This window comes from Rattus norvegicus, chromosome 5 (genome assembly GCF_036323735.1).
Source record: "Rattus norvegicus strain BN/NHsdMcwi chromosome 5, GRCr8, whole genome shotgun sequence".
Classification (NCBI taxonomy): Eukaryota; Metazoa; Chordata; class Mammalia; order Rodentia; family Muridae; genus Rattus; species Rattus norvegicus.
Genome location: NC_086023.1, coordinates 83,537,264 through 83,553,176, shown reverse-complemented (window position 1 = coordinate 83,553,176; position 15,913 = coordinate 83,537,264). Strand labels below are relative to the sequence as shown.

Sequence of the window (15,913 nt, the reverse complement as noted above, 5' to 3'; positions counted from 1 at the left end):
CTGTAGACCTGGCTAAGAACTCATGTGTGTGGAGGTCATAGACCATAGGGATAAGTTCACTATTGCTATGTTGCTAAAGGACATAGTATTAAAATATTCTCCAAATCTGTAACTCTCTACCCTTAGGTTTGTATAGCTCAAGAACTCATCAGAGAAGTTTCTTTGAGCATAGGAAGGGATTTAACAAAGAAATTCATAATTAGCCAAAGTACAAATAATTATCTGTGGAAGGCTCAGTGACAATGAAGGGTGAATAGCACATCCCTCCTCCTAAGTTTCAGATATCATCATAGAAAAGGAGAGCAAGTTCTTACCACCCAGGAGTCATGAAAGACTAGAATGAAACTGTTCTAAACATCATAGGACTGCATGTGCACTCATGAACTCACAGCAGCTGTGATTGTCTGCCTATGCATGACTGGGGATGGGGGTCACGAGACCTCACTCCTAACTGAGGAGCCATTAATAACTGATTAAACTTTGGGCATGGGAGAGTACATTTTCTTTAAGGGTATAGTCCTTATTAGGTCAACCACATTATAATGAAGGGCAGGATGGCCATGAGTACATGGCCAGCAAAGACTGCACTCTGCACTCTTTGTGTGTGTGTGTGGGTGTGTGTGTGTGGGTGTGTGTGTGTGTGTGTGTGTGTGTGTGTGTAGGGAAGGGGGAGAGGGAGAGAGAGGAAGAAGAGGAGGAGAGAGACAAGGAGGAGGAGGAAGTTAGGATGGAGTTGGGGCATGAATATGGGAGAGCTTAAGTGGGAAATGAGTAGTGAATATGTTCAAAATATATTCTATGCATATGTGAAATCCTCAAACAAATAGTAAGAGTTTTAAAAGATGGAGAGGAGGGAAATTGATTCAGCACTTAAGAGCACTTGCTGTTAGACATGATCCGAATCCAGTTCTCAGCATCCATGGGGGATGGCTTATAACCGTGCAGTTTCTGTAATCAAATGCAGACATGGTATACACATATTCATACACACAAATAATAGTGATTTTAATAATAAGAGCAATAGTAGTTTTTAAACAACCAGAGATATAAAAGCAGTAATAATAGACACATGAAAAGAACTGATGGAGAAAATAGAGCTAGACAGATAGAGAAAAGGCAAGAGCAGAGCAGAGCAGAGTGAACTCGAGAGCGAGAGCTAGAGAGAGAGAGAGAGAATGCCCTAAATGAGTTTTATTTTGTTTTAACCTAGCACTTCATTAAAAGTCACCAAACAACAGCAGCCTGGTTTTCATAACTTATGTTGCAGTTGCCTCCTTCCTCTTGTCCCTTTATACTTTCTCTCTTTTCTTTCTTTTCCGCTCCTCCCTCAACCTTCTCATTTGTTCAAAGTCACAAAGTGTGTATTCCTCTGAAACCTTCCACAGGTTTCTTTCTGCACACAGGAGAGCTGATTCAGCCAGAACCCAATAACTCCAGCTTAGTCATGATGACACAGGGCCTGTTGGGGCTCACTCCGGGCACACAGTTTTCCCAGGCAGCAAATAAACAGCCCCTGGCTTGAGTGGTCACACTGCTGGCACATGGCCGTGCATAGACATTTGGAGCATGCAGTCTCATGATGAGAAAAGAGGAGGCCTTTGGAATCTGCCAGTGTTGTCTGCTGATTTTGAGTTATCTGGAACCTGGGGCCCCATGGTCCCAGTACGCTAGCAAGGGACTCTGAAAAGGCCAGTTACCTTTAGTTCTGACTCCATCACAACCGTCAAACTTCTCCCAAAGCTTTGTAAAAGCTACCCCAGCAGCTCCCCAGTCCTTTAATGTTATCTAATTGTTCCTTGAATTGAAACATCGTCCCCATTCAATGGCTTTAGAGTTACTAAGCCTAGGTTTGAGTTCAACTCTTCCACACTTTAGCAGGATAATGTTTGCAATGTATCCCTCTGTCTTTCAGAATCTGGGTTTCCTTTAAGTTAAACAAGGTTGGAGTCCCTGCCTCTTGGCCCTGGGCAGATGCTGAGTAATGATTTGTCACAGGAATCAGAGATAGTTAATTGGATTGGTGTATGCATGACTTTCAGCAGTGCTCATTCTCCTTCCTACTGACTCTGCCTTCGAACATACGAATTTCTTTCATGTAAGCTTAGTAGAACCCTCTACACTGGTCACAGAAAACCCGGATTTTCCATTTGCCAAGTGATTTTACTGAATCATGCATGTTGAATTCTCTAAAGTCCCATTATTTTCCATCACACAGATGAACATACTAGCTCCCATCTTGTCTTCTTTGTCAATTTCTTCCGAGAACCAAATGTGAGCAGAAGTGACCTGGAAGCAACTAGCCATACCCTACATCTTCCTTTGCATAACAAGTGAGTGCCCAGGAGCCCTCTGTGAATGAGCAGGCTGAGCTGCCATGAATGCTCTTTGAGTTTCTGCCAGGCAGGACATTCTCCTGCCAGAATCCCCATTTCTCTGAACATAGGTATTTGTCTATGCAAGGGAGGCCCTTGCTCTTTTGAGTGAAAGAGAAGTATCAGCAGAAAACCTGCATATGTCTGCAAATGTGTTGAAGCCATCAGCAAGTCCAGGGTTCTGTGTATTGGACAGAGTGGAAAAGTTCCCCATGAACCTGAGAAAAACAGGAAAGTGGGTGTTGACACTTTCCCTCACTGCAAACTGAAAGTGCCATGGGAAATGCAGCTTACCCTGCTGTATGCTGGGACTGCTGGTTTTAGTCAGCAGCTGGGGCAGACTCTAAGGTCCTCAACAGCAAACCTCTTTCCTTCTTACTCCTCAGGAATAATAAAAGAGAAATTCACTGTTCCTGACCCAGTCTAATCTTTGATTGATGTCAAAATTATACCTGTTCTTTGTACACACACACACACACACACAAGCACGTGTGTATGTACATGCATGCCTCTGTGTGTGTGCATGTGCAAATATAAAATAGATGATAATATCTAGTATTCCATGTCATCATCCTCCACCTTGTTTTTGACAAAGCATCTCCCACTGAACTTGAAGTTTACCATTTTTCTAAGGTGGCTGGCTAGAGAGCTCCCAGAATTTGTCTGCTCTGCCCTGTAAGGCAAAGGCTGTGTTCATGAGTGACTGTGCATGATACCTACATAGGTGCTGGGGATTTGAACTCAGGTCATCCTGTTTTCACTTATCCTCTGAGCCATCTCTCCAATGCTTTCTATTATTTTTGTTGCTGTTGTTAAAAGTAAATATTGTTGTATAGATTTAAGGTTTATAATGTCTTCATGGGATAGAAACACAGGGAAAAGGTTATGATAGTGAAAATGATAATCAGATCTGTCATCTCATACAGCTACCTTTACCTAACAGAAAGATAATGTTTGTGTTTTAGCATGAATATTAAGAACAGTGCATATTTATTATCCATGATAGATATATGGAGATCCTCAGTTGTGTTTCCCACTATCACTGCTTTGGAAGACCTTGCTGAATTTCCACCTGCCCAAAAGAACCCTCCATGACACACTCAAGTCATAAGGTGTGTGCTTTATGTGGTCCTCCCTGACTACTTCTGCCTTTCCTTAGATAAATATACTTATTGAGATCTACTAAGGTTCAGGCCACTGGTGTAGAAAATGGAGTTTCCTGTGCCTTCTCTCTGACTTCTGCAACTTAAAAAGTAATCACATTCTCATATCCATCATACAGATCCAGGAAGAGCCTTTATGGGATCAAAAAGTGAGTAAGTAGTAGATCTGGGATCCATATCCAAGGTCCTGAGTGACCCAAGGTCTACCAACTCATTTCAGCATCCACCAAACTAGGCCTGACAGTGCAAGATTTCTGTATCATTTTGTCCAGCACAAAAGCCACAAACGCCATGTGGCAAATTGGGTAATGAAATAATTGAGTTTTACCTCTTACAGTTTTATCCTCATGTGCATCCATTTGTGGGGTGTGTGTGTGTGTGTGTGTGTGTGTGTGTGTGTGTTGCTAAAGACTGAACATATCCAGAGTCTTATACTCACTAGGCAAATGCTCTACCACTGAGCTATAAGCCTACCCTTCTTTTATTTTGAGATAAGGTCTCATAAATTTTCCCAGGCTGGCCTTGAACTCATTCTGTTGCCCAGGAAGTTCTTGAAATTAAAATCACCTTTGTCTCTCTCTTAAGTAATTGAGATTACATCCGGTGCTTCTGGTTTTATTTACAAAGTAAAAGTAATAAGTACAAATGTATAAGTATAAAACAATAAGTAAAATTAAAAAACAAAAACAGTCCTGTTTACTTTTAACTGAGTTAGCTTTAAATGGTAGCCTATGGCCAGAAACTACTGAATTGGTTATGGCACATTTAGCAAACACTACCACGTACAGTACAACAGCTATTTGCATTCAGTGCATGGCCCCCAATTTAACCCTGACCTCTTTGAGAGAACAGGATTTTTTTTTTTTTGGTTCTTTTTTTTTTCGGAGCTGGGGACTGAACCCAGGGCCTTGTGCTTCCTAGGCAAGCGCTTTACCACTGAGCTAAATCCCCAACCCCCCAAGAGAACAGGATTTTAAGGCCTTCTTCATAGTCAATAGGAAGCACTGAGAAAGTAGTCTCATAAAGGACTATGTATGTATGTGGTCCCCTTGATAACCTTAAAAATAAACTTGTGTTGCTCACAAGACTGCTGTACAGACTAGAAAATGCCACAAACCCCTAGGGAACTTAGGTATCTTATCTATCAAATAGGAACATCACAGTGAGATCTCAACTGGACATCTGTCCAGGAAAGCCTTACCTGTGTGGAGAGTCAGGATCAAAGCATGTCTTAGTGACATCAGTGATGTCTGGGTCACAGCACTCTCCACCATCAAAATTAAACCTTTCGTAGTTGCAGTCCATGTCACATGCGCCATTCTGCTGCTTCTTCATGAATGCAGGGTAGCGCAGCTGCCGGCAATCCCCACCGTCATGGCCAGTCAGTGTATGGTTACATTCAGGGTCGCATTTTTCATCCCCAATCTTGCTGATGTCACAGTTGGCCAGGATGAGGCGGTGACGCAGAGAGGAACTGTTTATATCTAGTACGTCCAACTCCCAGGAGATGTTGTAGTGCTGGAAGGCCTCAGCCAGCTGTTGGTGCTGAAAGTCAATCTGCTGCCAGCTCACTGTAGGGTTTTCATGGTGATCATCATAGATGTTGACCACACGATAGCGCACCACCTTGGACTGCCGAAAACTTGGGAGCTGATTGTAACTGGAGATGACCTCTGTGTTGTCACACAGTGTCTGCCCGCAAAGAGGGGGCTCCAAATTAGTGTCCAACAGGAAGCCATGTGCATTGCTGAATTCCACCTGGGGGCTGTGGCCATCCTTCATAGGGGACCAAGTGCGCTTCACATTGTCCCAGTTCTCCTGGAGGAGGAGCTGAGGTAGAGGGGTGTGGAGGCCACGCGTTTCCATGTCGGATAGTATCTCTCGCTGGGTTCTGGCTACTTTCCATAGACTGAAGTGTTCAATGTGGCCCCGGAAGTTGTGATTCAGAGCACTGCCCCCCAACATAAGCACTTTACACTTCTGGGTCAGTGGGCTGAATATGCCACCTACTTGCTCCGCTGAGGTCGCCACCTGGGCACCATTCATATAGAGCTTCATCAGTCGCCCATCGTAGGTAGCAGCTAGGTGCACCCACTGACCCGGGAGGTAGCTGCGATGGGCATCAATGGTGGTTACTTTCCTGGCCCGGTCTGTCTTCAAGGAGAAAAAGTAGCGTGGATCTCTGTTGCCTTGATCACTGATGGTGTGAATGCCCATGACCCATCCTCGATCACGCGAGGTATAAGAACATTTGTCATACAGCCCTATGTGGCCCCAAAAGAAAAAGATGAGTAAATAAAGCATGGAAGTAGATGCAGGTAAGTTATTATTCTCTGATAAAATTCATATCTGGATACTCTAGAATAGCTTTGATAAAGCTCTCTGAAACCCTGGCTATTACTAATGGAGCCTCTGGGACCACCCCTAGGGCAAGGTAAGAGCTAGAGGAACTAAGAGGGCAAAGAATTAGATTTGTCACCTCATGACAAGTGAATACATGAGGTTTTGCTCTTTTTTATTTTGACTATGAAACATGCAAGAAAGCTTCTGTTAGAAGAATGGGCATTTCACCTATAGAAAATTTTGAAAAATGAAAATAAAGCCTGCAAATTATTGGTTTTACAAAAATGCTGGATGAAAAAGTATGCTTTCAATTTAGAAGTGTAAGTAAAGGATGCTATGAAAGGTGATAGGAAAACAGTGGGAAATAAGGGATGGAAGATGTTCATTTAGACAGACTATCTCTTGGACCATTGCCGTAACTTCAAGCATACAACTGCCATTAGCAGTCAGTGAATGATCTGTAAGGTGAAATAGTGGAAAAGGTTGCTCATGAAGAGTAAGAGGCAAGGGCTCGAAAGTCAGTGTTTCTGTCTCAACCATGAGTCTTGTCTATCCCTGTCACGTGTTCTGGAAGAAAGAAAGACACTTAATATCTGAACTGGGAAGATTTCAGAAGATTACTGCCTCCCACTTCCTGGACTTTACCAGTAGTGAGGACACTGAGACACAGAGAATAGATGACATTTTTAAGTTTATACAGAACCAAGTGCAAGGACCAATTGATGTTTATCTAACACTCCCCTCTTTGTAGTGTGTGTGTGTATGTGTGTGTGTGTGTGTGTGTGTGTGTGTACGTGTATTTACACATTTATAGATGCCATTTTAAATGTCGTAAGGTATAAACTCTATTAATACTGTATAACAGATAGGGTATCATGCTAAGATCTTTATATGTATTGAACACTTAAAAGATCTGTGATGTTATCTCTCATTTATATAATGATTAACATGAAAACTAAAGGAAAGGAAATGATGGATATGAGGTCAGCTGGTTGGTATATGACCTTGCAATTAACTGTCATGTGTGCAAGTTGCATAACAGCCCTAATGCTAATACTATTAAAGCTTTGAGTTTCATCACTTGCCGAGGAAAGTTCAAGGTAGTTATCACAAGTTTTAATTGTTCTTTAAGGACATTTAAAGACTGATGCCCATATCTAGAAATCAGGTAGAAACTCCAATAAGCAGCTCAACAGATTCTCCATGCATCTGACTATCTTTGTACTCATCAATTCTCCCGCCCCCCTGTCTTTCTTGTACCTTTCTGTACCCACTGTACCTTGGCACAGGCAAAGCTCCTGGATGATGAAGAGTAATTTCTAATTACATGTGTATTTTAAGTGTCAGATTATGTATGAAGCCAGGAGAGAGGAGAAAGAAAAGGAGACAAGAATGAATAAAATATGCTCATTTTGGAAGGACAGTCCCTACTCTCCCTGGAGAATCATTGCGCGGTCACCGTAACTCTGAGTGTACGTCTGCTGTTAATACTCATCAAATGAATATGGAGGGTGTCCAACAAAATCAATAGAGGAGGCCCACACAGTCTTCTCTCCTTTGTGGGCACTGGGACCTTAGCATCTACACAAATGCCTATGTTAGCATCTGACATGATGAGCATTTTGGCAGAAGATCTAAGCCCACCCACTTCTTTCTTCCCACTCCCAACATTTTCCAGCAATGCACAGAGTCTCCTAACAGTCATTCTACTTCCACCATCTGGGTGACAATGGCTGTGTAATAGGTGCCTCTGGGTCTTTGAATAAAGTGTTGCATCACATAGTCAACCCATGTCTGATTTTCTTTATCCTAGGCTTCCTAATGCACAAATCACATCTCTCAAGGGGCACTCTCTGATATCTCTGTGAATATGGATTATTCACTCTACTAAATTCATTTTGCTTTCAGAGAACAGCATCAAATCTCTCATTCTGGAGTAGCCTGTCTCCATTTTCTTGTCTCTTCTCTACTAGACTAGATGGCTGTTGAGGGTAGTGACCATATTGGGTGATGTCTGAAAACTGTCTTGCCCTTTATGTGTCCATTGAATGGGCACCCATTATGTGTCCCATGAATAATCATGGCTGCATGTAATTCAAAATATTATGAAAAAGGAAAGAGGCTTTAAAGGCAAACAAAATGAAGGCAGTAATTTATATCTCAGTTGCTAAAGGACAAGGAAAACTAGAGGACAAATATGTTTCTACCGTTAAGGAAGGGGGAGAATTTGGGGTACAGGCTAACCTGTTTTGACTCATGATGACAGCAATTACAGGCCATATGTCTGGCATGAAATCACTTCATCTCTGTGGACCATATTTCCCTCATCTGTATCTCTCTTTAAATATGTTGTCCTACTTAAGAGATATAATGGATATACTATCCTTGACACACAGGCTATCCAAAGAAGAGCTGGTTTTCAAGAGGTTGAAGAGAATGGGAGTAAATTAGAAATGAAAGTATAGGAAATAAGTAGAAGCAAAACACACAGGGGCCACCTTTGTAAAGGAGGTATTTTGAAATTATCTTGCCTGATAGGTGAAGGTACAGGGTGAAGGCTCAAAAACCACTTAGAAATCCTATATTTCCACCACCTTAGACAATATTAAGAGACTACATATTAAGTTATTTTCCACTGACTTTCCACGGGCAAAGAGCTGCCTTCACATTTGGAGTTAATTTCTCTAGAGCTCCTGTTTTAGTGTCCACTTAGCATGTCAGTGGGATCAGAGGCTGCTAAAGCCATCATATTTTTGTCCCTCATACTTCTTAGCTCATTGGCTCCCCCTTTTCCATTTAATTTCTCTATCATCACCATCACAACCACCACCACCATCACCACCACCATCACCACCACCACCACCACCACCACCACCACCACCACCACCACCACCACCACCACCATCACCATCTTATAAAATGATAAAGGAGGGCTTTCTTATAGGAAACATGATACCATCCTATCTCCTTTCTTTCCTTTTATTTTTCCAGAGGCTTTTGGTTTCTGCTTTTTCCTGTTGCTTTTGGAAAGAAGCCTGTTTTGTTATCAGTGTAAAGTGTTTACACATCTGTAGGATTTCCCCAGTTCAGAACCTTCCTGGAGACTGGAGCTCTGGTTCAGATCACCTGATGCTGCCATTCAGAGGTATAGAGGAAGAGGTGGCTTGTCCCAGAAGGCAAAGGGGAAAGATAAAGAGTGATTTTCAGTAGCTCCAGGAAGAAAGATGTGAAAGAAAAAAAGCAGTGGCTGCAGAAGGGCAGATGGAAATAGTTACCTGGAGGATAAGTTGGTGAGAGGAAATCACTAAGCTTCCCGGAGGTGGGGCACAGATGTGGGGATAGGCATCATTTAATATTGAAAAATAACTTTATTGGAGTCACCTTGCAGCAGCTTGGACAGGAAGCACTCCTGCACTGTATCAGCCCAGAGCCAAGCCTCAGCTTCAGAGACTTTGTTTGGTGTGCCCTTATGTGGGACAAGTCATAATGCTGGGCCTCATTTCCCTTTTCATACGTGGCAGTGGGGGTTGGGGTTTGAAATGAAATGATTCTCCCTTAAATTTTAAGAGCCCATTTGTTCATTGTTAGAATGGTCCCTTGTACATAGACAGTGCTCAAAAGTATGTGTTGGTTTGAACTGGATGCCTTATGTCATTCTCAATCTTAAATTCTCATGCCTAGATTCTCTCTCTTCTGTGTCATTTCATACAGGACTCAAACCTGGCATTCTCTGGGGTGCTTAAGAGTACCCATATACCTCTGTACTGTCCTTTCTTACAATTATTCAATGAGATAGAGACATAGTTTTTTTTAAAATAGAGAAAGTCTGTCTTAAGCAGCCATCTGTGTGGGACTAGAGGATAGTCTCAATGGACATATCCCTGTATGACAAGGCAGAAGGCCAAACACAATTCTGCATATAATCTGCATATAATTACCATACACCTGCTAAATAATATAAGCTTACAGAGCCAGGCAATGAAAGTGACTTCAAGGGCCCCGTTTTTCAGACAAGTGAGGCAAATGTAAACATTACCTAGAGCGAGAGAGGATGAGTCACAGTGACAGTAGAGGACCCATCCTTGGACTTTCTGTTAAGGAACTGTCCACCAGAATACCAGTCTACTGCCATTCTACTATGCCTTGGTCTATGTGCAGCCACGTTTTATATGCGAAGGCATTCAGATGTTTCTAGATATTTGACAGGTCTTTGTGTCTATGTTATTTTGCATAAAATGTGGGAGTGCACATATGTCATGGTACACATGTGGAAGTCAGAGGACAATTTGTGGAGTTGAGTCTCTCTTTTCATCCTGATACAGGTTTAGGAATCAAACTCAGGATGTCAGCTTTGAGCAGCAAGTGCCATTACCTGTTGAGCTGTTTCACCAGCCTCTTGTTCCCCCTTTACAATGATCCCTCTCCATTTAAGCTCACACTTAGCAGGAAACCCTAAAGGCAGGAGAACTGCATAAAGTCCTCTATAGCCTTGACTTGATAGAATGCTCTGAGATACAGGGCACTTTTTATGAATCACATTAAAGTTTCCACTTTAGGGGTATACATCACTATTTCTCTATTCTCCACATAAGCTTGTTACTCTTACTATGGAATGACTAAATGTCAAGTGCTTACATGGTCTCCTTAACCTTCCCCACGAAGCTGCCAGTTCCTACATTGTCATTCTTCTGCACTCCTCAGAGTGTGTTGAGGCTCAAGAGCAGGAATTCCAAGGCAACAGTGCTGAATTGGGACTTGTAGGATCCTCATGCTTGTAATCATGTTACTACTTCAAGTGCCAAGCACCAAGCATTTTATTGTAGATTGTCTTAAGGCCTGGCCTCCTCTAAGAATACTTCTATAAGCTCTGCATTGCCAACACAAGCAAGCTGAGCTGAACTGCAAGCCAGAAGGCTGAGCCTTGTGACATACTTTTGCCTAGACCTAAAACTAGAATCAGAAAGCAGTTCTTTACTACTAACAATCTGTTGCACTTATCCCATTCTACTGGGACCTAACATCTGCACAGGCATCTGTTGACTTCGAGTTTGGTATGATTTCTTGAGCTTGTCCTCCAATTTCAAGACTTTCATTGCCAGCCTCTCTACAGATCCAGGGTTGTCCTAGCTTCCAGTGTCTACATTTTTTTCAGATTTCTGTCATAATTTGATAGCCTCTCATCTATTTATTTGTTATAAACTGAATGTTTCTGACTCCTTTAAGAAGTATCTGTTGAACTCACATCACCTAGAAGTTTAGAATATGACTGTATTTGGTGTTGTTCTTGAAAGAGGTAATCATATAGCAGCAATGTCACCATAAGATCAAATTACAGTGTCTGGATAAGAGGAGACATTCCAGGCATTTATGTGTTCAAACAACGCAAAAAGACACACAGAGAACAACCAAATAAAAGCCTGAGATATTAAATAAACCAAGTCCAAGTTGAATTTTGAACTCATAGTCTCCAGGATTGTAAGAAAAGAGATGTATGTTGTTTCAGTCACACAGACTCAGAGCTACACCAGATAAGCCCCAGTAGACTCTTGTATTATCATTCAGGACACTCTCCAAATACAATCACTAGAATTTCTCTAAACTACCGTCCATCTCTTACTGCCTTGTGCTCAGTTCACAAATACTTCCCTATTTCTATGACATAATGTCTCAATTTCTATTTTGAGCAGAGCATAGTCTATTAGGAGGAGACAAAGCTGGGTGACATAGTCACCACACACAGAAAAATCTTCCCTGCTGTAAGGCAAGCTATGTGTTTGTGTTTGAATTGACTTCCCTGAAGCGCCTTGCTTGCTCTGCATACATGGGTAACTGTTTCCATGTTAGGCTGTCTGCTATGATACTCACACTAGCCTTGTACCATAGCTGCTGTCTATTTACCAGTGCAAAAAGTTGAGCCTTAGAGATTGAATTTCCCTTGCCAAAATCAGTAGAACTAAGCAGTAGGAAGTGGTAGACGTTAGGTATTGCAGTGTCTAGTTTCATTCTTTCATAGCTGGGGTAGGTAAAGACCCCAACTCTGTCTCTCTTTTTCTATACTGTTCTCTGGATGCTCAATGTAATATGACATTAAGGCTTGAGTTGCCACAGCCTTGGGAGGAGAATTAGCTTATGATGCAACTGCATATTCAGCTAATATTGTTTTGTTTTGTTTTTCTCCACTGGAGTGTATCCAGAGGGGAAGATAAAAAAAGTCTACCTAGGAGATTTCTGCTTGTAATAAAAAAATAGCAGTTGCAAATAAATGATGATAATATCAGCTTTTTGAAAACCTCTATGTAACAATCTCTATGTTAAACACACATACCTCAGGGCTTACATGACCCTGTAAACTCTTTATTAACATGCCTTCAGCAGATATGGAGATTGAATAAGAAGACCATAAATGATGTCACAAGGATCCCTGCTAAGGTCTTGGAAAGATGCGATTCTGACTCCCATCTACCTGACTTTACAGACAAAATGGATTTCAGGATGCTTTCCTGCATGGGAATCCCTTTCGGCCAGCAGAGGCTCTTCTGCCTCCTCTGATACTGCTCTGCTATGCACCACTAGATAAGCAATTATACTCTGAGCTTCTTCATTCCCTCTCCTAATGGGATGATCACAACAGATAGACCTAAAGGTCTACCCCATTTCCTAGATTCACAGTTCTAGGATTGTAATTCTTCAGATACTCCAACGTAGTGATCCACTGTGAGAAATTTAAGGTCATGGGTAGAACAGGCAGTTTTGGGGCCTTGATCTATGGGAATCTGACAGGAGAATACAAACAGAGGAATGAAAAGAGAAATTTAGGTCAACAATACAGTTTCTTTTAGGATGCTAAAAAAAAATTAAGAGCTAAAGGTCAACACTGATCCCTTTTTGTTTTGTTATGCTTTGCTTTCTGTGATTTAATCGCCAGGATCAAAACCACGGAAGAATGCTTGAGAGAGCAATCCTATGGAAAGCTTTCGTCTGTTCAATGGAGAGTAATTAAAACAGACAGATTTGGGTTAAGTATACCCATGGTCCCTGCACTAGGTTTATTTAGGGGAGGCCCCCAAAATGACCTGAAGGATTCAGAACCACTAGACATTAAGAGAAGGCTGAGATGGTACCAAAGGGCATTTTGGTCTCCCAGTGTCAGAGAAGCAAAAACATCCAATGTAACCTTAGCTACATGGTCAATCAACCTTAGTCACACTTGCTCAGGTGAGGATCCCTGTATGTTGGCCATGTATGCATTCTGATAGAAGCTAGGTGGCAGGAAGCAGTGGAGATGATATAGACAGTGTCACTTTTAGCAAACAGTGGAGCTGGTATAGACAATGCCATCTGCATCTGCTCTCTAACCCAGATGCCTTATCATGTTAGGAACCACTTTTGAGTGTTTCCTAACTATGTGGTTCAGCTTACCAGTTTCACTGCACGGTACAACCTTAAATGACTTAAGCTCTCTGAGTCTGGATTCTTCCACCTCAAGTGTTTCCAGGATCAACACTTTTAACCTGTATGCTTCATATATTTCCCAGGTATCTTTGGAATGGTAAAGGAGATGAATGAACACATACTTGAGAACTGCTTTAAACATTCCAGCTGTGAAGAAATTTAAGAATGATACATATATCTATAACCCAGAAGTCTAAATACATGGGCGCATGTGATAGATTCAGACTGGCAAAATACTCTACGTGCTCAAAATCAAATCAAAACAAAACAAAACGAACAAAACCCCACTCATATTTTCCTCTGCTCTTGACCTTCCATTCCGAATACTTTCTTCCTAAAAGCAGTCTGTACAATAGAAAGGTCAAAGTTTGGGACTGAGGTAATATTTCAGCGATAAAGTGCTTGATGCACATCTAAGAAGATCGAAGTTTGGATTCCATGCGTCCATGTAAAACTTGGCGTGGAAGTATGTGTCTAAGCACAATGCTGGGAAAGGCTAGATTGAGGTGGAAAAAATTCCTAGATTTCACCATCCAGACATCTAAATGAAATTGTAAATTTCAGGTTTAGCACAAAACCTGACAATACATAAAATAGAATACCTAAAATAAAAGGAAGACTTATCCTCTGGAATTTGCAGGCACCCCCACACATGTGCACTTACACATGATTGTACATATCTCCACAAAACATATGCACATATCACATATACACACATATGCACATGTGCACACAATGTGCTGGTTTGAATAAGAATAATCTACCTAGGTACGCAGATTTGAATGTTTGGCCATTAGGTAGTAATGCTACTTGACAAAGATTAGGAGGTGTGGCATTTTGTAGGAACTATCACTCTTGGTGGGCTTTGATTTTCAAATGCTCTAGATCAGCTCATTGTCTTTCTCTATGCCTGCTGCCTACGGAGAAGCATCAAGTCTGCCTGCATGGTACCATGCTTCCTTCCATGATGATAAAGGACTAAATCTATGAAAATGTAAGCAATTAAATCCTTCCTTTTAATGAATTAGCTAATTAACTAATTAACTAATTTGAATCCCAAACACTGACCCCCTCCTGGATCATCTTACAAAGACTCTTCACCCATCCATTCTCCCCTTTGACTCTGAGAAGATGGAGTACCCCTGTCTATCCTCTCACCCTGGAGCATTAAGTCTGCAAGATTAGGCACATCTTTCCCACTGAGGCAGGACAAAGCAGCCCTCAGCTACATGTGTGCCAGGGCTTCTGTACAGCCCCTGTATGCTTTTTGGTTGGTGGCTCAGTCTCAGAGCTCCCAGGGGTTAAGAGCTGCTTTGATCCTGGGGTCTCTTCACAGCAACAGAACATCTAATAAGGTGTGCACAGGTGAATGAGTGCTCACACCTGCGTGCATGCATGCGTGTGTACACACACACACACACACACACACACACACCAGAGAGAGAGAAAGGGAGAGGGGGAGAAGGAGGAAGAAAAAGAAGAAGGAGAAGGAGGAAGAGGAAGAGGAAGAAGAAGAAGAAGAAGAAGAAGAAGAAGGAGAAGAAGAAGAAGAAGGAGAAGAAGAAGTAGTAGTAGTAGTAGTAGTAGTAGTAGTAGTAGTAGTAGTTGTTGTTGTTGTTGTTGTTGTTGTTGTTGCTGTTGTTTAGGGTTTAACAGTCCAACAAATCAAGTGCTGGCTCTACCATGCTATCAGTGAAGGAACTCAGCAATTCTGGAGGAAACCTACTTTGGTTTTAGTACTCATCTAGAGTGGGGATAACCCTTCTTCCTCTGACAGTTGTAGACGAAACTAAAGAGATAATGAACTTGGCAGGACTTGGCACACAGCCACTGGCAACATACTAAGTGTTAAAACATCTGTAGTTTGTAGTCAGACTGGTCTGTTTGAGGCCTAGCTCTGTTCCTTGTTAGCAGGGTAGCCTCAGGCTATACCTCCCATCATCCCCTAAACCCCCTCTCCTTCGAGTTTCCTCATGTATAAAATGATATAACAAGTATTTCCCATTCAGAATAGGAAGGTCTGAAAGACAGAAACTTCATACTTGTATAGCATTCAATAAGTGTAGCTGTATGTTTTTATAGATAATCAGAGTGAATGCTCTTTATTATCCACTTAGAATTGGGCCATGTTTTCCTTCTGTGCTCTTCAACTGTGTGTCTTTCTCTCACTATTGTCAGTCACAAAGATATGTCATTGTCCACTTTGTCACATACTGTGAATGAGCATGAGTGGAGGAAGAAGGAAGGAAGGGGAAAAGAGAAGAAAGAAGAGCTTGGGTGAGGGTGGATTTCAATTTTATTCACCCTCAACACTTAACACAGCTCAAATCAGGTACCAGATTTTGGCAATGTTCCTGCCATCAAGAAAGGTCTCTGTTTATTTTTTTTGTTGTTGTTTTGTTTTTCATATTGATCACTTGAGAAACTCCTCTCTACACTCATTCATTAAACACCAGAACAGTGTTGTTTTTGAGGAAATGGTGACGTACAGATGAGATGGTTCCTGTAGTCCTCAACTTTCAAAGTAGCTCAGTTCTCACCCTTCACTATGGTAACAAGTAGAGCCAAGAGGAAGATTTCCTT

General features: G+C 41.8%; 1 protein-coding gene across 1 annotated transcript in view; it reads right to left on the bottom strand.

The window, feature by feature from the left end:
• Pappa (pappalysin) overlaps window positions 1–15,913 on the bottom strand; it is a 238,007-nt gene that overhangs the window by 198,188 nt on the left and 23,906 nt on the right. The window contains exon 2 of the mRNA NM_001401319.1: window positions 4,737–5,799. Within this exon, the coding sequence (NP_001388248.1) occupies window positions 4,737–5,799 (1,063 nt within the window). The remainder of the gene's footprint in view (window positions 1–4,736; window positions 5,800–15,913) is intronic.